General features: G+C 36.7%; 1 protein-coding gene across 1 annotated transcript; it reads left to right on the top strand.

Annotated features, from left to right (window-relative positions):
- Positions 1-4,014: 4,014 nt before the first annotated feature.
- Positions 4,015-17,254, top strand: ENPP7 (ectonucleotide pyrophosphatase/phosphodiesterase 7). The gene is made up of 5 exons (XM_001380259.4): positions 4,015-4,291; positions 7,092-7,237; positions 11,618-12,244; positions 15,264-15,483; positions 17,178-17,254. Exons 1-5 carry the CDS (start codon positions 4,027-4,029, stop codon positions 17,252-17,254), a joined length of 1,335 nt encoding a protein of 444 aa, XP_001380296.2. The 5' UTR covers positions 4,015-4,026.
- Positions 17,255-24,461: the final 7,207 nt, after the last annotated feature.

Here is a 24,461-nt window from a genome sequence, read left to right as displayed (position 1 = left end):
TAGGATGGTAATTTTTATTATGTTAGCTCGTCCCACCCATGAGCAATCAATGTTTTTCCAATTGTTTAGATCTAGTTTTAATTGTGTGGAGAGTGTTTTGTAGTTGTGTTCATATAGTTCCTGTGTTTGTCTCAGCAGATAGATTCCTAAGTATTTTATATTGTCTCGGGTGACTTTAAATGGAATTTCTCTTTCTAATTCTTGCTGCTGAAATGGGTTGGAGATATATAGAAATGCTGATGACTTATGCAGGTTTATTTTGTATCCTGCAACTTTGCTAAAGTTGTTGATTATTTTGATTAGCTTTTTGGTTGAATCTCTAGGATTCTTTAACTAAATCATCATATCATCCTCAAAGAGTAACAGCTTGGTCTCCTCATTGCCAATTTTAATACCTTCAACTTCTTTTTCTTCTCTAATTGCTACTGCTAGTGTTTCTAGTACAATATTAAATAATATATATATATACCCAATCAGTCTTGCAACCAAAATAATTTATCCTGCAAAGTTGACTGTAAGCCTAGAGGGGGAGATGGATCTTTAATGGAATAGAGAACTTTCAAAGATTCCTAATGAAAAGACTAAGAACTTTGAAATGTGATCAAGAGTCAAGAGAAACCTAGAAAGATAAATTTACTTGAACAATGGGGAAGGGGTATATAATGTTGAATATAGTATATATAATAACATTCTAATAAACAGAGATGAAACAACTGTCCCTTTAGAATTTTAATGCCTTCAAGGATACTGAAAGAATTAAATAAGAAAATCCGAAGGTCTGAAGATGGATTGGTTCTTTCTGAAGGTTTTTAAAAGGGGGGAAAAAGGGAGAGTAAAAGGAACATAAGGATGAAAAAAGTGATAGAACTTGCTACTTCTCATAACTTCAGGATGCAACAAGAAAAAATATAGAAACACAGAGGAAGAGGTGTTATGAGTTCAAAATAAACAATTTTAAAAGACTGATTGGGTATACCTTCAGTTCTTTTGGGCATACTATAGCATATTTGTTCAAGTCTTCCCAAGTCCACTTCCTCATATTTTATAGCCCTTCTCTCTCTATCAGTTTATGTAGTTGATGATTCACCCAACTTACAAATCGAAAGACCTAGTTTCCTTTTCAGAGAATGGTAGACTGAATGAACTTGGCATACACTTGTTGTGGTGTCCCACCACCACCAAATTGCCCTTCCTTTACTCCCCACTGCTTAGTCTTTAGAATTCTAGCAACCAGGAATGTATACACCCCCACTTAAGGATTAAGTGTGGGGGAGGAAGATCTATGACCCACATGTGCTAGCAAGTGACAAATCAGAACAATTGACTGACCCCTGGGCTGTCCAAAGCCAAGTCTAAGCCACCATTGGTACATGTAAGACTCAGGAAGTGACGTAAAGAACTGCCTTTATATTTTGTGTCACTCTGTGAGAGGGACTTCTAACAATTCTAACCCTCCCTTTACCTATCCTGTTTCTTTTGAATGAGTTATACCCTTCTAGAACCTAATTCTAATAATGAGTCTCATCCTACAATGTTTTAATGACACCTATTTGTGAGATCAAATTAACTCCTTTATATTGGAATCTATAGTTTACCATGTTTATAACTGATAGAGAAAATATAAGGTAACAATATTTTCAAATCCAGGAGTCTCTGCATAATTCTTTTTTTTTTTTTTAAGAAAACCTTTACCTTCCATCGAGTGGTAAGGGGTAGGCAATGGGGATCAAGTGACTTACCCAGGGACACACAGCTAGAATGTGTCTGAGGCCAGATTTGAACCTAGGAACTCCCATCTCTAGGCCTGGCTTTCAATCCACTGAGCCACCCAGCTGCCCCCTTTCAGCATCATTCTTATAACTCCAAAACCTATGCCAGAAGCTCCACAAATCTCCAGTTGGCTACAACAATTCTCCAACCTACCAAAGAGACTTCTAAAAAATTCTGTTTGGCAGATAGCAGTGCCTGGATCCTGTAAAAGAAGTACATTTCACTCACTTATTTAGGCAGGAGAAAAAAGAATAACTACAATTAAAAAAAAATAACTACACAATAACTACAATTGATTTTATTGTGTTATGCACATTGTCTTATGTACTAAATAAATATCTTTACTATTGGTTGGTGATTCTTGACCATTTTAAAATATTTTAATATTAATATATTTTAATAAAAATAACTACAAAAAAGAATGACTATAATAATCTACAATCGATTTTATTGTGTTATGTACATTGTCTTATGTACTAAATAAATATCTTTACTATTGGTTGGTGATTCTTAACAAGGTCTGATAATAAAGTGTTATATGTATAGTGAATTTGGCTATCATATGAATAACTAATTATTTAAAACAATCATTAATTCCAATAAAAGTAGCAAAGAAACTCCAGAGCAAAATTAAATGATAAAATTGAGTCACAAAGAATTAGAGGACTTGTTCAACTTGCTCCAGAAGTGGCAAATTGATCTTTAAGTCTGGTTCCCTACAGATTATAGTCCTAGTTGATTGATTCCAGAATCTTTTGTTTGGTGTTTGTAAGAATTACATAGCTAATGTTTATATAGCCCTTTAAGCTTTTCAAAGTGCTTTACATATATATTAACTCATTCAATCCTCACAAAAATTCTGTGAGGTAGGGGCTATTATTGTACCCATTTTACACATGAGAAAACTGGGTTACAAAGAAGTTAAATCACTTTCTCACAAAAAGCTAATTAGATTCTGAGACTAGATTTGAACAAGTCTTCATGATTCCAAGTGTCACACTCTAAATTTTGATGTTACTGTTCCTCTCCATCATTGCCTTATATTGGGAGACTCACTATAAGTTACAAAGATTTGGCATCATTTACCATATGGATTTGATTTTTGAGATATGGGACTTGGTGAGGCATGTAAAAATTAAATTATATCTCTAATAATAAAAATATCATATTTTATGAGGTTTATTAAGGACTATTAGAAATCAAGGAATAGATACAAAATTAAAAAAACACGTGCCCATGGATGATTAGCCCATTCAAAATCCCCACGCTTAGTTTACCACTATACTTGCTACATCATTGGAAGAGATGCGTGGGAGGTGTTGCTGCCAGTTAAATACCAATTGTAATCTCAACTATGTGGAGATTCAGGTGAGATTATAGGGAATTCTAGTAAATACCAAGGACTTCTGGGAATTAAAGTCTAGGGTTCAAAATCTCCATTTTTACAGGCAACACCTAGAATATTTGGTCTATATGCTTTTTTTACATTCTTGGTAACTTTCTCAGAAGGCACTAAATTTTTTATTAAGCATCTGGTTTGTTTTTGTTGTCCTTTTAGCTTCATTTTGTCTTTTAGTACAGCCAGTGCTAGGCTTTTCACATATGTGAGATTTAGGATTGTACTTAAAGCCTTATGCCCATTTAAATGAAAGGTCCTCTACTGATCCTTAAGAGATTTGATGTGAATGGGTTAGACTGTTTTTTTTACCTCTGAAACACAACAAAGTTATACATAGGACTTAATTGGCACAGGGGGCTAACGTGTAAGTCATAACACTTCCTGGTCCATATTGATATGGCTTCCTCCTTACCCAAGGGTATCTACCCAAACTAAATGCTATAGGATCCTCATTGAATATCCCTTCTCTGCTAAAGCTAAATAAACCTCCTTTTGCTAACTGCTTAATGACCTAAATGTCTCATTTTATTTAAATACTGAGGCAAAACTAATATATTAGTCAGACCCACTCATTATAACTGGTGAGTGTTTGAAGCATAATTTTTACCCAGGTCTTTCCTTACTCAAAGTACAGCTATTTTTCTATTACAAATGGTTTATAATTCCTGTGACAAATGTGAAGATTGGTTTGGATGGTAGCTTTAAAGTGTATCTCTCAAACAAGGAAATATACTAAATCTTTATGGATTCCCTAAAGATATTCTAGGATAAGATAGGCCAAATATGGCCCTAGGACTTTGCTCTTCTCCTCTGACAGATTACATCTGTGCACAACAAGTCACTCTACACAGTTCAACATGAGATGCCCAAGAGTTCCCCTGTCTTCTGTGGCTCTGCTCACCCTCTTCTCTTTAGTGGCTGGAGCTCCTTTCCATAGGGAGCTCTCCACGTCCCCCAGGAATAAGTTGCTCCTGGTTTCTTTTGATGGCTTCCGCTGGAACTACGACCAAGATGTGGACACCCCCAATTTGGACTTCATGGCTCAGAATGGTGTGAAAGCTCGGTATATGACCCCCGTCTTTGTCACAATGACTAGTCCTTGTCATTTCACCCTGGTCACTGGTGAGTACTTGACTTGACAGGTTTGGGGAAAGAGAGACAGGGATAAAAGAACCCCCAAGAGGAACAGTTCAGTTAGGCAACAATGCTGAATAAGTGCCCAGAATAGGTAGAATTCCATGCAGGATGCTATGAGGTAGAGAGTGGAAGAATATATATATATATATATATATATATATATATCATCCTTAATCTCTGGCTATTTATAATACTGAAAAGATGAAATAAACTCCCATGGAAAAACCTTCACCTTTATTAAGGAACAAGTAAATATATGGTGGCAAATATAGTGTAAATAATAATAACTATTATATTATAATAATAGCAGAATGCTTTAATTTTATCTGTTTTGAGCTCAAAACAATTCTATAAGGTAGCTACTATGGATAGACACATTTTATTGACAATGGAACTGAGGTCTGTAGAAGAGAAATTGCTTGTCCAAGATCACAGAGTATTAGGAGTGGGATTTGAACCCAGATTTACCTGACTTCAAGTCCAACATTCTGCCAGCAATACCATAATCCTTTCTTTCTGCTAAAACATGTCTCCTTGACTTAATTACCCTTTCAATCAAGTCATCAGAATTAAATTTTCTGATGTTATAGAGCAACAGAGAGCTAATGAATGAAAAGAATACTGTACAAATTAGGTCAAGAGAACTCATTTCTAGTCTTAGATTCAGAGATTTAGAGATGGAAGGGTTCTTCAGGGTCACCTAGTCTATCATCATCCCCCACCACCCCCTATCCATCCCTCTCATTTTATAGATAAGGAAGCTGCAGTTCAGAGAGGTTAAGTATTGCCCAAGGTTACACAAGTAGTGTCAGAATCAAGATCTGAATCCAAATTGTAATTCTTCTTCATCACCATCATCACCACAACAATATTTATATAGTTTACATAGCAAAGCATTTTATAAATTTTATTGCATTTTATCCTTGCAATAACATTGGGAAGTAAGTGTTCTTTTTATCCCCATTTTAGAGATGAAGAAAGTTAAACATGCCTTGCCTAAGTCAAGTCCCATCCTGTAAAATTATATTATCTTTATAAGGACAAGATTATCATAATCAGGCAAACCAGAAATACATCTTGATGATCTAATATACATTTTACCAAGCTCTGAGCAAAGGACAAATAGTATAAATTAAGCAGAATTATAAGCCCATAAATCCTGAAGAGATCATGAAGATTATTTTTGGGAGGTAGCTAGGTGACTCAGTGGATAGACAGCCAGGTCTAAAGATAGGAGGCTCTGGGTTCAAATCTGGTCTCAAACATTTCCTAGCTACATGACCATGGGCAAATCATTTAACTCCAAGTGCTTAGCTTTTACTGCTCTTCCTCCTTGGAACCAATACTTAGTGTTGATTCTAAGGTGGAAGGTAAGAGTTTGGTTTTTTTTTAATTACTGTTGCAAGTACTAAATCGACCTAGAATAAAGAACATTTAAGGACTTAGGAAGGCTTCCTTAAGGAAGTAAACTTTTAAAATGTACTTTTTTTAAAGTGCCTTCTATATGCCAGGTGCTATGCTAAGCACTTTATAAATTCAATCTCATTTGATACCCACAACCACCCTGGGAGATAGATACTACTATTATCCCCATTTCACTGATGAAATTGAGGTAGACAGAGGTTAAGTGACTTGCCCAGAGGCATAGGACAAGCAAATGTCTGAGGTCTGATTTGAATTCAGATATTCTTGACTCCGAATCTAGGAAAACTTGGAAAGGTAAGAAGATTGTGGTTTGAGTTTCCTGATTTTTTTCCTCCCCACTCCCCATTTCTTAAGGCCTGCCTATGCAAGATTTCTTTTTTGTTTCTTATTCATTTATTTGTTTGTTGGTTTCATTAAAATTCCCAGGTATCTCTCTTCCTCCCCACATTAGAAAAGGCATCATTTGATGCTCCCCCCCCCAAAGGTACATATAAACCATGTTTTTTTCTCTGTGTTTCTATTTATCAGTTCTTTTTCTGGAAATAACCAAGTTATTCTTCAAACATTAATTCTGTAGCTGTATATAATGTTCTCTTGGTTCTACTTCTTTTGCTTTTCATAATTTCATGTAAGTCTTTTCATGTTTCTTTGTAATTAACCTGCTTATCATTTCTTTCAACACTGTAGTATTATTCCATCACAATCCATATGCCATTTCCCAAATTGATGGGCATACTCTCAATTTCTGGTTCTTTGCCACCACAAAGTGAGCTGCTACAAATATTTTAGAACCTAGAGGTTCTTTTCCATTTTTCTTGATCACTTTGGGAAACAGACTCAATAGTGGTATTGTTGAGTCTAAGAGTATACACAGTTTTATAACACTGGGAAAAATCCAGATTGCTCTCCAAAATGGTTGAATCAGTTCACTGTTCCACCAACAGTCCATTAATGCTCTCATTTTTCAACATCCCCTCCAGTGTCATTTTGCTCTTTTTTTTCCATTTTAGTCAATTTGATAGGTGTGAGATGATATCTCAGAACTATTTTGATTTGCATTTCTCTAATCAGCAATGATTTAAAGCATTTTTTTCATATGACTATATATGCCTTTGATTTCCTCATCCCAAAACTGTTTATATCTTTTGAATCTCATTTGGAGAATAGCTCATAATTCCATGTAGTTGAGATCTGAGACCTCTGTCTATAACTGTGCAAGATTTATTTAAATGTACATACCCTTGCTCACTTTGCCCTCTTTACTGTAGTCTCCTATCTCTTTCATTGGTTTCATTATCTCCTGGGTGACTTTTTGAACCTTTTTTTGACCCTACGATACCACCATCTCTTATTCCTTCAGGAAAGTATATTGAGAACCATGGGGTTGTCCACAACATGTTCTATAATACCACCAACAAAGTGAAGCTACCCTACCATGCTACACTGGGGATTGAGAGGTGGTGGGACAATGGTAGCCTACCCATTTGGATCACCGCCCAGAGACAGGTAACATTGCCTTATCTACCAGGGGTACATGGTCAAAGCTATGGAATGTTTGCATCCAGAACAACTACCATGAACCAGGCCTGGGACAAATGGCACAAAACATGTCCTTAGTTGTAAGAGGAGGGAAGTAAAACAACATCTTATTGTGGAGGGAGATTCTGGGGACGCCACAAGAGCAAGGAGAATGAAGTATATCCCAGTACAGAGGAGGGTATGGGAGGAGTTCCTCCCAGTGTCATTAGCTCCTATTAGTCTTGCTAATTAAGTGCTAAGTTCTTGTGTTTCTTTGTTTTTACACTATTAGAGTGCTGCAACTGCTGATATTATGCTCTAAATTTGTCACTCTGCCTCAGTTACAGTTTAGAAAAATGGGAGAAAAAATGGGTGGGCAAAAGGTATGTCACTGTGGCCCAAGTGGACTTCACCATAAGCTATCTAGAGCTAATTTAGGTGTACTAAACAGACTCCAGGGTTCATGGTGGAATATGGAGGATTCAAATCTTGCCATAGGCTCAAAAACACTTTGGCACAACCCTGTTCAAGTCACTCACCCATGAGAAGTAGCCAAAAGGATTGAAGGCTCATATGTATAACTATGAGACAAATAAGTTGTTTTTTAAAGTTATTCAGTTCTATTTTATTATTCATTTCTAAGAACTGTCTTGATAATAGCTACAGCCTGGTCCTGTGCTTCTGTAGAGTAAGAAATGATAAAGAGAAATCTTCCATGGTCTTTTGTTTGGTCAGTATATCAAAGTAGGAAGAACACTGGTCTGCGTTCTTAGAAACCTGAGCTCTAATCCCTATCTGGCACAAATTATCTGACTGACCTTTGGCAAGTTGTGTTACCTCCCTAAGTTTTGGTTTTTCCATAGGAGGATTTTTTTTTTATATAGGGAAAACTGAAGTGAGGAAACTCCCTTCTCCAATAAAAATGGGCACATTTTCAATAATTTACAGTCTTAAAAGAGTTGTTTAGATTAGAAGTATAACACACAGAGGTACATGTGAACCATGACACTGTCTGAATGCCAACTGAACTAGATTAAAATGTAATAGGAAAGGCAAGCTCAAAGTAATCTTTATTCCATCATCTTGGCTCCCAGAAATAGAAATCCTAAATTTATTTAAATGACTTTTAATATTTAGCAAATATTAACTATTTAACAAAGCAAATATTTAACAAAAATGTTTACCAAAATTTTAAAAAATACATTAAGGCAGATAATATTACTTTTTAAAAATTAAGTCAATATGCAGTCTTCAGAAATCCCTATGTATGGTTTAGTGACCCCCATTTTTATTTGAATTTGAGATCATTGGCCTAGAGTACTAAGAGCTGGGAGAATTTGTTCAGGGTCCTATACTGTGTTAGAATGAGGGACTGAACCCAAGTCTTCTTAGTGGGGCTTAGGCCAGCCTTCCATCCACTATGCCAAGCTAACTTTCCCATCTGTTAAAAAAAAAGAGGAGGAGGGGTTGGGTTTAGATAAGCTCTAGGATACTTTCCCTTTCTATGAGGTTATGGTTCTGTCAACATTCAATGCCCAGAGACCAATACTGAGGATTTGGCCAGAGTGATAGGTAGCTGGCCCTACCAGACATGTTGTATTTTTTTCAATTTTTCCTAACTCAAGCCTGGATAGTTTAGTACTACTAGAAGAATGAATATTGGATTTGGAATCAGAGGATCTGAGTATTTAGGATCCTACCTTTGCCAGTTATTGTGTGGCTTTGGGAAATCACTTAATCCCTCTGGGCATAAGTTTGCTCAGCAATAAAAGGTATGGGTAGGTTAGATGATCTCATAGGGTCCCCACCAGTTCTATAACCACAGATACCTCCTTCCAGTATAGAAAAAAATAAGAGTTTAATGGATGGATCTAAGATAAGTAGGTCCTCATTATCTAAGTATTCATTTTGTTTTGTTCCAGATCTGTGATTTGAGTAGCAGAAGAAATTACCTTACCTACTGAAACAGATCAATAATTTTACCTATTTATGGGCAACTAGATAGCCCAATAGGTAGAGTTCTGGACCTGGAGTCATCTTTCTGAGTTCAAATCTTCCCTCAGATATTTATGAGCTATGTGATCCTAGACAAATCACCCCTGTTTGCCTCAGTTTCCTTATCTATAAAATGAGCTGAAAAAGGAAATGGCAAACCACTCCAGTATCTTTGCTAGGAAAACTCCAAGGGATCATGACATGACTGAAATGACTAAAGAACAACTTTTTTTTGGAGTTTATAATCTTAAAAGAGTTTTCTGGAACTTTGATTAAAAAGTTAAGTTACTTAGTCATTGCCACACAGTCTATATGTATCAGAGGCAGGACTTAAATTGGGTTTTTCCTGATGTCAGTTTTCTATGCCTCTCTATGAAGTTGTATGAGGAAGGAAATAAAAGTTGTCATGACATGAGAACATTCATTAATAAATTCATCAAATTATCAAAAACTGATATGAAATGAATTTGTAAAATCAGTCCTGATTCAAACAACCTTCCCCACTTTAAAACTAGTGTCTATCCCTACTCATCCCCTTCCATCAATAGCAAGTTTCCTTTAAGTACCTTTAGGTACTTAAATATCAAAGGATTAAGAGACTTGGGAAAATTGATTAAACAAATTGATATTTTGTTTTGCGACAATGACCTTTATGGTGATACTGGAAAAAGTCAAATGTGAAATAAAGAATTCCATGTCATACTATGCCCTCTCCACCAAAAAACTATTGATAAAATATTTTCCTTCTAAGAATTAGCATATAACTAAATTCCAATCTAAATTTTACAATGAATAATATAAAACAAGCTTATTTTTTATAATTTGTGGGTTTATTTTTCAAAAATAAGGCCCTAAACAAACCTTTTTTCACTATTTACTATGAAATCTTGTTCTATTTTAATTGGATTCACCTTTTTCCAATTCGAATTATCCTCAAATAATGAAGACCTCCTGTATTCCAGTCCTGGTGTAATAATGATTGTTACAAAGCACTTTCATATCCATTATCTCATTTGGGTCCCAAAATGTAAGACAGGTATTCTTGCCCCTATTTACAGAAAAGAAAACAGAATCAAAGAAATGAAATTACTCTTTCAGGGTACCACAGTTTAAAAGATGACAGAATTGAAATTTGTACCCAAATCTCCTGATTTCAAATCATACTTTGCTATATGAGGGAATCCAGGGCCAAAAGCTGCTCTCATTGTCAAGAATAAATTGAAATTTGCAAGTAAGTATAGCATAAGCCTAAAACACAAACTTGAGACTCCTTTAGTTGAATAGTTTATGTGAAAACTATCAGGTCTCATTCCATTGAGCTATGCTGGCAGGAAGAAACAGCTAATTACTTGATAACTGACAGCATCTATGACTTAGGTGAGTGCTCAGCCTACATAAAATGATAGCTGAATTAAAGGGAAAGTGATGTGGAGAAATTGTGTGCAGAAAGAAAATGGATATAGGTGATTATCTAGATGTACTCTAAGGGCAGATAGAAAAATAATATCACTGATATGGATAATTCCTACACATCACCATTCAATGCACATCAAAATCCCTCCCTACCCTTTAATCCTGTGTGATTCTTTTATGCATATATCTATATAAATTGTCCTTAGAAGATCACCCCAACATAGTAAGTATGATCTTATGGTTCTTTATAATTTTATGCATACTATTGTAGTACTAGGCAATTCAGTGGATAGAGGCAAGATGGTGGATGGAGAACCAGCCTCAGAGTCAAGAAAGACCTGGACTTAGTCCTGCCTCTGGCACATACTAACTGTGTGACTATGGGAAAGTCACCTAATCTCTCAATGTCCTTGGGCAACTCTCTAAATTGCCACCATCGAGGTCACTACAGTTGATTATGAGTATTGACAGAGTGAGTTTTCCCCCTGCAAGTGTTTCCCTACATCAATGAAAATACAGGTTCAGAAAGTGCCAACAAGGAAGCTGTCCATCTATAATCCCCAACTCATACTATGTGACTCTCCCATATTGTTTTTATTTTTACTATATATCTTTTTATTTAATTTTTTAAATTCAAATATTTTATTTTCCCAATGAAATGCAATAACAATTTTCACCATACCAAAATTATAAGATCCAAATCTCCCTCCTTTCCCTTCCCCCTCTCAGAGATGATAAGTAATAATTACTACTTTAAGTCTGACATGAGAATATTATAAAGATAACATAAAATCAAAGATATGAATGTTATTAAAAAAATAAAGAATTCTGGATGGGCAGATGAACAAATAGATGAATGTAGGGGTGTCAAAAAGTAAACCAGAATAGCCAAAAAAAAAGAAAAAAAAGACTGAAGAACTGTGAACATCCCTTGATTCGTCTTCTAACTTTTTTTGACAGGGCTTAAAAACTGGTTCATTCTTTTATCCTGGTGGTAATGTCAGCTACCAAGGTGAGTCTGTGACTGTGAGCAGGAAGGAAGGTATAGCACATAACTACGGCAATGAGAAAGAATGGAGACGGAACATTGACACAGTGATGAAGTGGTTCACAGAAGATAACCTGGACCTGGTCACCCTCTATTTTGGGGAGCCAGACTCCACAGGCCACAAATATGGCCCTGAGTCCCAAGAGAGGAAGGACATGGTATTGCAAGTGGACCGAACTGTGGGCTATCTCCGGGAAAGTATTGACATGTATAACCTCACAGATAACCTCAACTTGATAATTACATCTGACCATGGCATGACCACTGTTTTAAAGAATGCTTCTGATTTGGTTGAATTTCATGAATTCTCCAACTTTACCTTCAAGGATATTGAGTTTGAACTCCTAGACTATGGGCCGAATGGGATGCTACTTCCAAAAGAAGGGAAGCTGGAGACTGTTTATGAGACCCTTAAGAATGCACATCCCAAACTCCACATCTACAAGAAGGAATCTTTCCCTAAGCGCTTTCACTATGCCAATAATGACAGAATCGTTCCACTGGTCATGTATAGTGACTTAGGCTATGTCATTCATGGGGTAAGGTGCTAGATGAGAGGAGAGGATGGGGGAATTGAAAGGGAATAAGCATTTATTTAATACCTACTATGTGACAGACTCTATATCTATACTCTCATCTGAGAGGAGATGTTCACTAAATGTCCATTTATCTATACAGATAGTATTTAGGAATTTCCCAAATCAAATTGGTTATGGAAAACTTCTGGATATGAAATACATTGATAGCACCCAAAGAAACAGCCATTTGGGAGGGCCTAGGCTGAATACAATAAAGAGGGTGTCAGGCTATTTTGAAACAAAATAGAGACACTGAAGTCACAGAAAGATAGAGTACATGTGTGTCATACACAGTAGAAGATAGCAATATATACGCATGAGAGACACAAGATAAGTCCAGGATGCATGTATATCAGACCCAAGTAATAAGGGCTGATAGTAAAAGATATCTAAAAGAGCAGACACAAGCTAAGAGAAATGACGGCCAAAGGTATGTGTCACACAGTGGATGGAAGGGATTATAAGAAATTGTTAGATAAAACCCAAAGTGGGAGATATTCAGACAGTGTGGAAAAGAACTATGGGAGAAGGACGGTCAGACACAGAGTATGAAGGGTGATCATAGAAGACACAGGCCTGAAAATGTGTGGGAAAGACTAAGGGAGTAAGGGGGTGTCAAACTTATAGCACTGGGGGAGTGGTAGGAAAGGATATAAGGTGTGAAGATGGTAGCATGTAAGTGTGTGCTTGTGCTACATGATAGAATGGAAATGGTTGACCCATGTAAATATAGTGGGAAAAAAGAATCATAGGATCAAAGATTTAGTGCTAGAAGGAATCAACCACTTAGTCCAGTTTACAGATGAGGAAATTAAGGCCCAGAGTGGTTTGGTCACTTACCCTAAATGATATAGCTAGCTAGGATTCAACCCCAGCCCTTTGACTCCAAGCTTAGCATGTTTTCCATTCTACAGAAAGAATATCTTTATTGATCCTACCTCTCCAGTTGGAGTCCCCTTCTCCTACCTCCTTCATTCAGTAACTGGATGTCCTTGATGTAAAGAGCTCCAGGGGAAGCACTTCTTCTTCCCATGCAATCTAGAGTCACAGTTGCCTAAAATACTGAGAGGTTAAGCAACTTGACCCGGATCATACAGTTAATATATTCTGAAGTCAGGGATATGGATAAATTAAATTTTTAAATGACTTCACTCCTGGCTTTCCTAACATCTACATGTTCTCACAAAACATACCTTCACAGCCAACATAAGATCAAGGTTATGGAGCCTAAATTTTGTGAAACCCTCCTTGTGTTCTCTTTCCACTCACTAGGTGATCTATTTCAATGCTTGAGTAGTGCCATAGACTTTTCACTACTCTTAGCTAATATACAATTTGCATAGACTTGTCACAGGCAAAGTCCACCCTTGCCTGAGACTCCAGGGTATCCTGACTGGTGGCAAACGATCAGTCAAAATAAATAAAATAAAATAAATAACAAATGGAAGACAGCTTAATCATAGCAGTCATGGGATTGCTGTGCATCTGATAGCTGCTCTGCTTTCCTGATGTCTGATCTTTATTTTATACCCATTCTCTTGGTACACAGATACACAAAATCAAAGAGATAATTGGAAAAGTGATACATCAACTTTTAACAAATCACTTGATTAACATTCTATATTCTTGTATTGTGATTACAGACAGAATAAAGGTTGCACACAAGATAAATGATTTTGTCACAGGTGGCTTAATTTTCTCATTACCCTGTGAGAAGTTTTGAGCTTACAAACAATCAAGGAAAATTACGTATTGCTTTTAATAAAATGGAATAATTAATCAGCAGTTCTTAGAAGACAACAATCATATCATGGAGGCTGAGGGGTCTGGGAACACAATTCAAATTTAGACTGGTGGCTTCTAGGGAGTTACTGATTTGTATAATCGAGTCATTGAGGTATACTGAAGCTTGATGTACTTGTACTTATCTCTTGGGCCTCTATGATTGATTTGTGTGCTGACTTCATGAGAATAGGCTTCTGTATGTGGGAAAGTTTTTGACTTGACCTGTAGCTGCGGTTTTGCTGGGAATTATGTATCTAAGTAAAAGTTAACTCAAAAGACTATCGTCTTTTGGGATTGGGTTTGAGGGTCTGATCTTTTGGTGATGTTTTAGAGAATTAGGGTACAGGTGTTTTGCTCTTGCATTATTTCTTTTGAGACTGAGGGAATAATAATCATGTCAATTCATAGGTAAGGGGCACTGATGAAAGAAGTCATGTAAAAGGGGGTTGGGTGGGCAATCACATCTCACCAAGGACCACTCTGTGGTCTCCCCAGCTACCATGCATGACTCTGTCAAGGCATCGTGGTCTGATGGCTCCCAGCATAGACTAGTATAGATATAATCACTATATCAAGACTCTGTGTGTGTGTGTGTGTGTGTGTTTTGAATGTGTAACATGGTTAAGGACAGAAGAATCATGGTTGACTGAGAGGAGAAAGACTAGAAAACTGGCAAACCAAGAGCCAAGAAGGGAGCAGAGGAAGTGATTTGGACAAGAAAGGAAACAGCAGGAAACTGGGGAAGTTGTGATATATAATGAAAAGAGCACAGATTTGAATAAGAGGGGTTCAGATCCTAGTAAGCTTAAGCAATTCACTTCCTCACTTGGGGTCCTTGTACTTGCTGTAAAATGAAGAGATTAAACCAAATTATCTCCAAGATCCCTTCTAACTCAAAGTCTTATTTTTAAAAAATGAAATCTCTGGATTGGTAGCTCTCTTCACTTATTTATAATTATTTAAACTTATAAGTCATGATGATGAATATTCAATGATTTCTATCTCCAAGGCTAGGACTTAAAAAATCTAAGTCTTGGAATCATCTTTCTAACCTCCACTTCTGTGTGCTTAATCACAGTGGAAAAAGAGACGGATGAGAAATCTGCAGGCAAGAGGCTAGAGGGGGATGTTGGGGGAAGAGGCAGTCCCACCTAGCAAATGCCAGCAATGGTTGCTATTCTCCTTCTCTCCACAGAGAATTAATGTCCAATTTAACAAAGGGGAACATGGCTTTGACAATGAAAACATGGACATGAAGACCATCTTCCGAGCTGTGGGTCCTGACTTCAAGAAAGGTCTGGAAGTAGAACCCTTCGAGAGTGTCCATGTATATGAGCTTCTTTGTAAGTTGCTGAACATCATACCAGAGGCCAATGACGGGAACTTAAAAACCACCCTGCCCATGCTAATTTCAGGTACCAGAGGGGATTCAGACCTGCACTGTTCTTTGACCCCCTCCCCCTCTCTGTCTCTCTCTCCCCTCTCTGTCTCTCTTTGTCTCACTCTCCCTCTGTGCCTCTCTTTCTGTTTCTCTCCCTCTCTCTGTCTCTCTCTTTCTGTCTCTGTCTTCGTCTCTCTCTGTCTCTTTCTCTCCCTCTCTGTCTCACTGTCTTTCTCTCTCCCTCTTTGTCTATCTCTCTGTCTCCCTCTCCCTCTCTTTCTCTCTCTGTCTCTGTCTCTCTCTCTTTCTCAGTCTCCAAGTGGGTTTGTTCAACTGGTGTGTGCTGTTGAACTCAAAAGACAGAACAACATCAAAACATACATACACACACAGACACAGACACACACCACTCTCAGGAGCACATGTGGTGACTAGAGATGTGCTAGGTGTCCTAGGGTAAAGGTAGATTCCTGTTGAAATGGTGACATCTAGTGGAACTCAGAGGCATCACAGTTTATCCAGGAGACAAGACTTCTCATTCCTTTTTTTTCCTTTCCTCAGGAGCTTAATACATTCACTTTCACTTGGCAAAGAACATTCCAAACCTTAGAAAACTTGGGCCACCAATTCCACCACACTAATCATCACATGCATAAGTGTTATCTCTCTCCTACTTTCCTCTCTCAGCTCTCTGAAATAATTATACAGACCTTAAAGTTTTGTAAAGCAATTTATAAATATTATCTTATTTTATCTTCCTATAAACCCTGGGAAGTAGGTGCTATTATTACCCCCACTTTACAAATGAGAAAAATGAGGCAAATAGGAGGTAAATGGCTTGTCCATTGTCACATAGCTAATAAGTATCTGAGGCTGGATTTAAACTGAGGTCTTCCCAATTCTACTTCCAGCATTCTTTTCTAGTTGCCAGCAAAAGAATAATAATAACTTAAAATTCCTAAAATCATTAGATGTTTGAGCTGAATGTAAGTATGAGATTTCCAAGGCTTCTGAATTTAGTTGATTGTCTAAGTTCACATGCAAATTAACATCTTGTTTTCCACTTAGATCCTGTTTTACTCAACCAGTCTATGTCAGAATCCTCCAAAGAGCATTTTCTGACTTGCACAATTTTTTCACCTTAAAATGGATAAGGAAAAAGCAGGAGTAGCCTTCTCATGTCCAAAAATCCTGCCTGAAATCACCAAGATTAGCCTGGACTGGTCTGTGCCAAATATACTTTTAAGAATCATGGCCAGAGGTGAGTAGGTAGCTCAGTGGATAGAGAACCAGATCTAGATTTGGGAGGTCCTGGGTTCAAATCTAGAATTCAGCACTTCCTAGCTGTGTGACACTGGGCAAGTCACTTAACCCCAATTGCATAGCTCTTACTGTTCTCTTCTGTCTTGAAACGAATGCTTAGTATCAATTCTAAGATGGAAGGAAAGAATTTAAAGGAAAAAAGAATTATGGCCAAGTTGAACATCCTCCATGAAAAATCTTAAACCCCAGTAATTCCAGGATAAAAGTTTTCAAAGGAAAATTCTCTCTCCCAAAAAAAAGAGCCAAAGATATATAGATCCCTCCACCTGCATCCTCAATTACTTCCATCTTCATTCTCAAGGGGAATTTTCTTTCTATGGGATCTCTGCTCTCAATGTGAGTTCTAAAAGAGGGAAAGCCCCTTCTACTTCACTAGAAGTCTTTTATCTTTTTTACTTTCCTTAGGTTCTTCCAACCTGTCAACTGGAAAATTGCCTTTGGGACTCTTGATGGCCATGACTTTGCTGATAAAATTCTTCTAATATCAGCCACCATTCAGGGTATGTATTCAATGGAAATGGAACAAAGGGTTAGGGACTATTATCTTTGATTCCCTGGCTCTCTCTCTCCTTCCAGAATTCAAGGGAAGTCAAGAATGAATGAAAAAAGAGAAAACTCCCTTGTCCAATTCATTCTTCTGACACAGCTGTCAAATTAATCCTCCTAAGGCATTTAGCCCTATCACTCCTTTATATAAAATCTTCCAGCAGTTCCCTATTGATTCTAGGAAGTAGTTAGGTGGCATAGTGGAGACAGTGTCAGATCTGGAGTCAGGACCTTTGTGAGTCAGAACTCACCTTTGTGAGTTCAAATCTGGCCTCAGATACTTATTAGCTGTGTGATTCTGCATAAGAAGGAAATAGCAAGCCACTGCAATACCTTATCCAACAAAACCCAAACAGGGTATGAAGAGTCAGACAGGGCTAAAAAATTACTCAATAAACAACAATATTGATTCTGGGGTCAAATACAACTACTTTAGCCTGACATATCAACCCCTCCACAATCTGGTTCCAGACTGCGTACATTCTCAGGCTGATTTCATATGACTCCCATTTATGTACTCGACATTCTATCTGACCCAATCTACTAGCTTTCCCTCAAATTTAACATGCCATCTCCTATCTCCCTCCAGGAGTCAGTAAAGGTTATCACCCATGCCTGGAAGTACTCTTCACCAACATCTCTTCGAATGCCTGTTTTTCTTCAAAACTCAAGTGCTACCTCCTAGAAGACACTCTTCCTTGAAATTCTTTATTTATTTATCTCTATGTAGGGCAGCTAGGTGATTCAGTGCCTTGCCTAGAGTCAAAAAGACTCATCTTCTAAATTCAGATCTGGCCTAAGACAATTATTAGCTGTGTGACTGTAGGCAAGTCATTTAGCTTTGTTCGCTTCAGTTTCCTCATCTGTAAAATTAATTGGAGAAGGAAATGGTAAACTTTGCCAAGAAAATTCCAAATGGAGTCACAAAGAATCAGACATGGCTGAACAGAAGCTGTATGTATGTGTACTTAAGAGCTGAAATTGTTTTATTTCTTTATACCTCAAGTACCTTTCATAAAGCATCTAACAAATATTCGTTTAATGAATTTAAATTAATGAATTTAATGTCCTATGGAATGACGACCCTGGAAACCAAAGAAAGACTCTCTGGCTAGAGGTAAATACTTCCCTGAGCCAGCCCTCCTCCTCTGGGAGAACATGTGTGTTCTCTAAAGCTCCAACACCACATAGTCCATTTGCCTCTTCATTCCAGGATCATTTATTGCCCAAGTCAGAGATGTCTCAACTGATATGAAACTGGGGTTCATTCATTCATTCATTCATTCATTAAGCACCTGCTTTATATAGGACTTTACCCTGAAGAAGCTTATGTTCTTCAAGTTTTTTTTCTTTTAGTAAGAATTTTAGTTTACCTGTCAAATGTATAGATATAAGAAGAATTTATGACCAAATAAGAGAGAGAGCACTTTAAGATATAAAATGGATGATTTTGATTATTTTAAACTTAAGAGTCTTTGCACAAATGAAACCAGTGCAACCAAGATGACAAGAAAGGCAGAAAGCTAGAAAAAATTCTATAGCAAATTCCACTGATAATGCCCTCATTTCTCATATATAAAGAACTGAGTCAAATTTAAAAGACTGCAAGTTAGGGGGCAGCTGGGTGGCTCAGTGGATGGAGAGTCAGGCCTATAGATGGGAGGTCTTAGGTTCAAATATTGCCTCAGACACTTCCTAGCTGTGTGACCCTGGGTAAGTCACTTAACCACCATTGCCTAGCTCTTACCACTCTTCTATCTTAGAAACAATACACAGTATTGGTAAGGGTTTAAAAAATAAAATAAAAGACTGTAAATCAATCCTGAATTGACAGTCATGTCAATCAAGGATAATAGATATCAAGTCATATCCTATGATATGAATAGACAATTTCTTTGTTTAAACATGGTTATTTCTACTTATGAGAAAAAATGTTCTAAATCACTCTTGATTGAAGAAATGCAAATTAAAACTCCAAGGTCCTCATATTTATCAGATTGACTAATATGCCAAAAAAAGAAAAATACAGTGTGGGAAAATTGGAACACTAATGTACTGTTGGTGTAGTTATGAACTGATCAAACCACTCTGGAGAACTATTAGGAACTATGCAAAGGGCTTTAAAACTGCATAAAACCTTTGATCCAGCAATACCACACCCAGATTTGCATCCCAAAGAGTTTCGTTTTTGTTATTTTAATGGATGGGGAGACCTATTTGCACAAAAAATGCTTATAGCAGCTCTTTTTGTGGTAGCAAAGCATTAGAAATTGAGGGGATACATATCAATTGAGGAATGGCTGAACAAGTTGTGGTATATGATTATAATGGAATACTATTACACTATATGAAATGATGAGAAGGATGATTTCAGAAAAAAAAACGGAAAGACCTACATGAACTGATGCAGAGTGAAGTAAGAAGATACAGGAGAACAATGTATACAGTAACAGAAATATTTTATGATAAACAATTATGAATGACTAAATTATTCTTAGCAATATAGTGATCCATAAGGTCTCCTGATGAAAAATGTTATCCACCTCTAGAGAAAGAACTAATGACTGAATACTGACTGAATACAGACCAAAATATACTATATTATACTTTCTTCACTTTTTTTGCACATTATCTTCCACAAAAAGACTAACATGGAAAAATGTTTTACATTATTTCTCATGTAAAATCTATATCAGATTACATACTATCACAGGGAGGGAGAAGGGAGAGAATTTGGCTCAAAAATTTTTTTAAGGTTTAAACTTGTTTTTACATGTAATTGAGGAAAAAATATTTTTAAAAGAATTTTATTTCTGAAAAATAGAGGGAAATTAAAGAGTTAAAATATTCCTTTTATTAATTATTGGGGGAAGGAGCAAGAAAACAAGATCATTAATAGAACAATTAATATAAAACTTTTGAGCATCCCTAGTGCAAATATGTTCCCCCTATCTTTGAGGAAATCCAATCCTAAAATGGGATCACTTGTGATTTTCCTACTATACCTAACAAAATAAATCCTTATAATGCAGAACTCTCTTGGTCAAAGGAATACATCCCCCCAAAAATGTATAATACAAAAATAGGGAAATAATACAGGTAAAGAAGAGATAAGACAAAGAATTCTGAGAAAATAAAGGAGGAAAAGACCACTTCTAGTTGGGAAAAACTAGAGAAAGCTTTCTGGAGAAAGCTGGTCCTTGAAGGTTCAATATTGAAGAAGAAAAGCTCACTTGAAGTGAAAATCTCTTGAGCAAGTTCAAGGGTCAGAAATGTGGAGGGAGAATGGTTTGTAACATTTGCCTGATTGTCCTTAGGGTAAACTTTGAAGCAATTAGTTTCTCCTTCTATGCAAATGAAACTGTCCTAGATTTTAGCTTTTGGTTCCTAATGATATCTCAATACTCCATGTTTGAATATAGTATTAGAAAGAGAGCCATATATGTCATAAATTTCTAATGAGTTGCATTTGATTCATAGGTCAGGTTAATTAATCTCAAACTCAATATATTGTCAAATAAGACCACCCTGTTCTCATAATATTACTTGCCATGCAATCTGGAATACTGAATGGCTCCAATGCCATCTCCTTCCTCCCACCTGAGATATTCACTATGGGAATAAAACAGACAAGAAGCCTGTATTTGGGAAATTTTTAGCAAGAAAGGGACTTGCAATGACCCTAAGAAACTCAGACTAGCATTATAGTAACATGAAGATTTTATTAGAGACCTAAAGCTCTCTGTGCTTATTGTGGGAATGGCATCTCACTCTGTTGGGAAAGCTCTATTTGGGTTCCTACCTTGTCAAATAATTCTTACAGGCAAAATAAAAAAGAAACTGTAAGTGTCCTGTATAACACTTTGGGTAAGTCATCTTCCCCTCATCTAAACCTCAGTTTCAGCATTTTCTATTAGGAGATTCTTAATTTTTTTTTGTGTATAGTAGACTCATTTGGCAATCTAGAGCAACCAATCTCAAAACCCCTTCTCAGAATAATGTTTTAAATGCATAAAATACAATACATAAAATTACAAGGGAAACTAATTATATTGAGGTACTATATATATAAAATATCAAAATATTTTTAAAAACAAGCCCATGGACCCCCTAAGTTAATAAGCCCTAGTCTAAATGATCTCTAAGGTTCCCTCTAGCTTTGACCATCTATGTATATGCACTTATATCTCTAAGTGTGTGCCTAAAATTAGGTATATGAATATGAACACATTCTTGTTGGATATATGTGCCTTTATCTGCTTACATTTGTAAATTCTTGCTCCTGTGTCTCTGCAAAACATAGAGAATGTTTCTCTAAGTGATGTAGAGCCATGTAGTTGTTAGAGGAAATGGGTACTGTAGAAAGAGAACATTACACTTTAGTTCACTAAATTGATAGCCATGAATCAAAGCAGGATTTATGAAATCCTCTCTCATTTTTGTTATCCCCAGGGTCAGTCCACAATAACAGTTCATGATCAAAGAAAGGATAGAAAGGATCACAGAAGATAAAATGCTCAATCTTGATTACATAAAATTAAAAAGGTTTTGCACAAACAAAACCAAAGCATTTAAAACCTAGAAGAGACAGAAATATAACAATTAATTATGGAAAATATTTGTAGCAAGTTTCTCTGATAAAGATTTTATTTTCAAGATGTATAAGGAATTGATGTAAATTTATAATAATAATAGTTATCCTCTAACTGATCAAAGGATATGAACAAGCTATTCTCAAAGTAAGAATTCCATGCTAAGTCATATAAAAATGTTTCAAATCAGTAATAATTAGAGAAATGCAAATTAAGGAAACTTTGGGGTTTCTTCTCACATCCATAAAATTGGTAAATTACAAAACAGGAAAAGTACCAAATGTTAGAGGGGCTGCCATCACTCCCAAGATGTCGGAACACCTAGCATGCTGCCAGCCAGAGTTGCCTCTCCAGGGAAAGAGAAAGAGGCAAGGAAGCGCCGTGCCTTATATGGACGTTTTTACATCACTTTTCTGCATCTCATCTGTACCAATGAGGACTTAGCTTGACTTAGGACAGCCCAGAGGTCTGTCCTTTTTTTGCATATGTCTGTTGAATGCCATCTCCTCAGATAATTAAATCTTGAGTTTGATGCAGACCTTCAAAATCTTGTTAAACTGAGTAGGGTAGAGAATGTAGAGTTTCCAAGACCTGACTCTGTTATTCCAAATATCTCCATTGTTACTGATCAGGAAATAGCTAAATCACATTTTCTAAAGAATGGTCTGATTAGGGTGGAATAGTTTTAAAATTCACACTTTACAGTACCACTTTCATTGTGACCAAATAAAGTAGCCTTTGTGACAGGATATGGCTACCATATGTCTCAGGAGGCAAGTTGGCCACTGTGAAAGTGGAGGCTAAAGCCAAGACAGATCCAGTTTGGATCTCTGACATTCTCCCCCTTTCCCCCTGCCCTTTGCCTTGTGGAAACTTGAAGCAGAGGAAACACCTACTTTCTTTCCATCAGTGCTGGTCAGTCCTCTCTCTTCCATGTCTTAAAGCACAGAAAATGTAAACCTACCAGACATACACCCAGGAAAATGTTCTGCATCTTATAAGACTAGAAAACACCAAATTCCTGCCCTCATTTCTGATATTAGTAGTGATTGCTGTAGCAAAAATACACACCTAAATCACAATAAGCAATCCTGTACCACAAATTATAGTATCAAATAATTTGCTAATTTTGATAACTTTTATTCTTTATAAATTGCTACAACAGACTGATGTTTTAAAAGCAAATAAATTGGATAAATGCACAACAAAATAGGTTTACCCGATTGTAAAAAATTATATCTATTCCAAAAATCACAATAATTGCAGAATAAGGAAAAGGATTTGATGTACAAAACATCCTTTAATGAAGAGCATTGATTACCATTAGGGGTAGGAGAAAAGAGGGAGAGAACAAAAACCAAAATATTGCTTACTGCATCTAGTCAATACTCTTCTATCAGACTTTCAAGGCTCCACCCAGCCTAGCCAATCTCCCACTACTCTGAAGCTCATATCCTCTATGTATAAGTAGGACCATATTAAATTTCTTTTGGAATCTTTCATTTATACCTACACACCATACATAAATCCAAACCCTACTTACTTGTACATTCCTAACTTGATTCTGTAAAGGATAATTTTAGCATTGTGACTTAAAATCTAAATTTAATTGGTCACCAGGGAAAATCCCAAATAATAAAATACCCAAGTCAGCTGGAAATTTTATGATGATTTAATTGATATAGTGGAGGAGATTAAGAAGTAGGAAGAAGGAAAGGGAGTAGGATTTCTCTCACCTGACTAGTACAGGGCAGAAAGATTAGGAGACCTAGAAAGTAAGGTTTTGGAGTGTGAAGGAGGAAGGAATCAGTCTGAATTCCAAAAGGGCTCAGCCAAGATGCTTGAACCTGAATCAGCTCAAGGGCAAACTCACTGCCAAACCCAGACAAATAACTGCCACCACTCCAAGATGTCAGAACACCTAGCACGCTGCCAGCCAGAGTCACCTCTCCAGGGAAAGAGGGCAAAGACAGCCAGTGACGTGCCTTATATACATCACTTTCCTGCATCTCATCTGTACCAATGATAGCTTAGCTTGACTTAGGACAGCCCAGGGGTCTGTCCACTGTTTTCTGCACATGTCTGTTGAAGGCCATTTTCTCAGATAATTAAATCTTTGAGTATGAAGCAGACATTCCTGGCCTTGTTAAACTGAGTAGGGTAGAGAAATATAGAGTTCCCAAGACTTGATTCTGTTAAACCAAGTATCTCCATTGTTACTAATCAGGAAATGGCTAAATCAGATCTTCTAAAGTATGGTCTGATTAGGGTGGAATAGTTTTAAAAGTCACACTTAACACTATTCTCTCTGGATGGAATCATCTGCACTTTCATCCCTATCCATCCAAGACAGTAGGAGCAAAAAGATACAATCAGATCCCACCTGTAACACTTACTACTTGTGTAATCATGGGCAAGTCTCTTAGTTAACTAAGTTGTACAATGAACAAAATAATCCCTGTAATAAAATCTTTCAATGGTATTATGAGAATAAAACTCAATCATATGGAAAAGACTTCATAAATGTTAAAGCTCTATATAAATTCCAGCT

Source organism: Monodelphis domestica, chromosome 2 (genome assembly GCF_027887165.1).
Source record: "Monodelphis domestica isolate mMonDom1 chromosome 2, mMonDom1.pri, whole genome shotgun sequence".
Taxonomy (NCBI): domain Eukaryota; kingdom Metazoa; phylum Chordata; class Mammalia; order Didelphimorphia; family Didelphidae; genus Monodelphis; species Monodelphis domestica.
Note: the sequence above shows the minus strand (reverse complement) of the source record. Positions and strands in the feature narration are given on the sequence as shown.

Excerpts from the sequence above, each read along its gene's own strand:
- ENPP7 (XM_001380259.4), top strand. The coding sequence starts at position 4,027 with ATGAGATGCCCAAGAGTTCCCCTGTCTTCTGTGGCTCTGCTCACCCTC. Across the intron at positions 4,292-7,091 it reads TCATTTCACCCTGGTCACTG|GAAAGTATATTGAGAACCAT; the intron begins GTGAGTACTTGA and ends TTATTCCTTCAG. Across the intron at positions 7,238-11,617 it reads GGATCACCGCCCAGAGACAG|GGCTTAAAAACTGGTTCATT; the intron begins GTAACATTGCCT and ends TTTTTTTGACAG.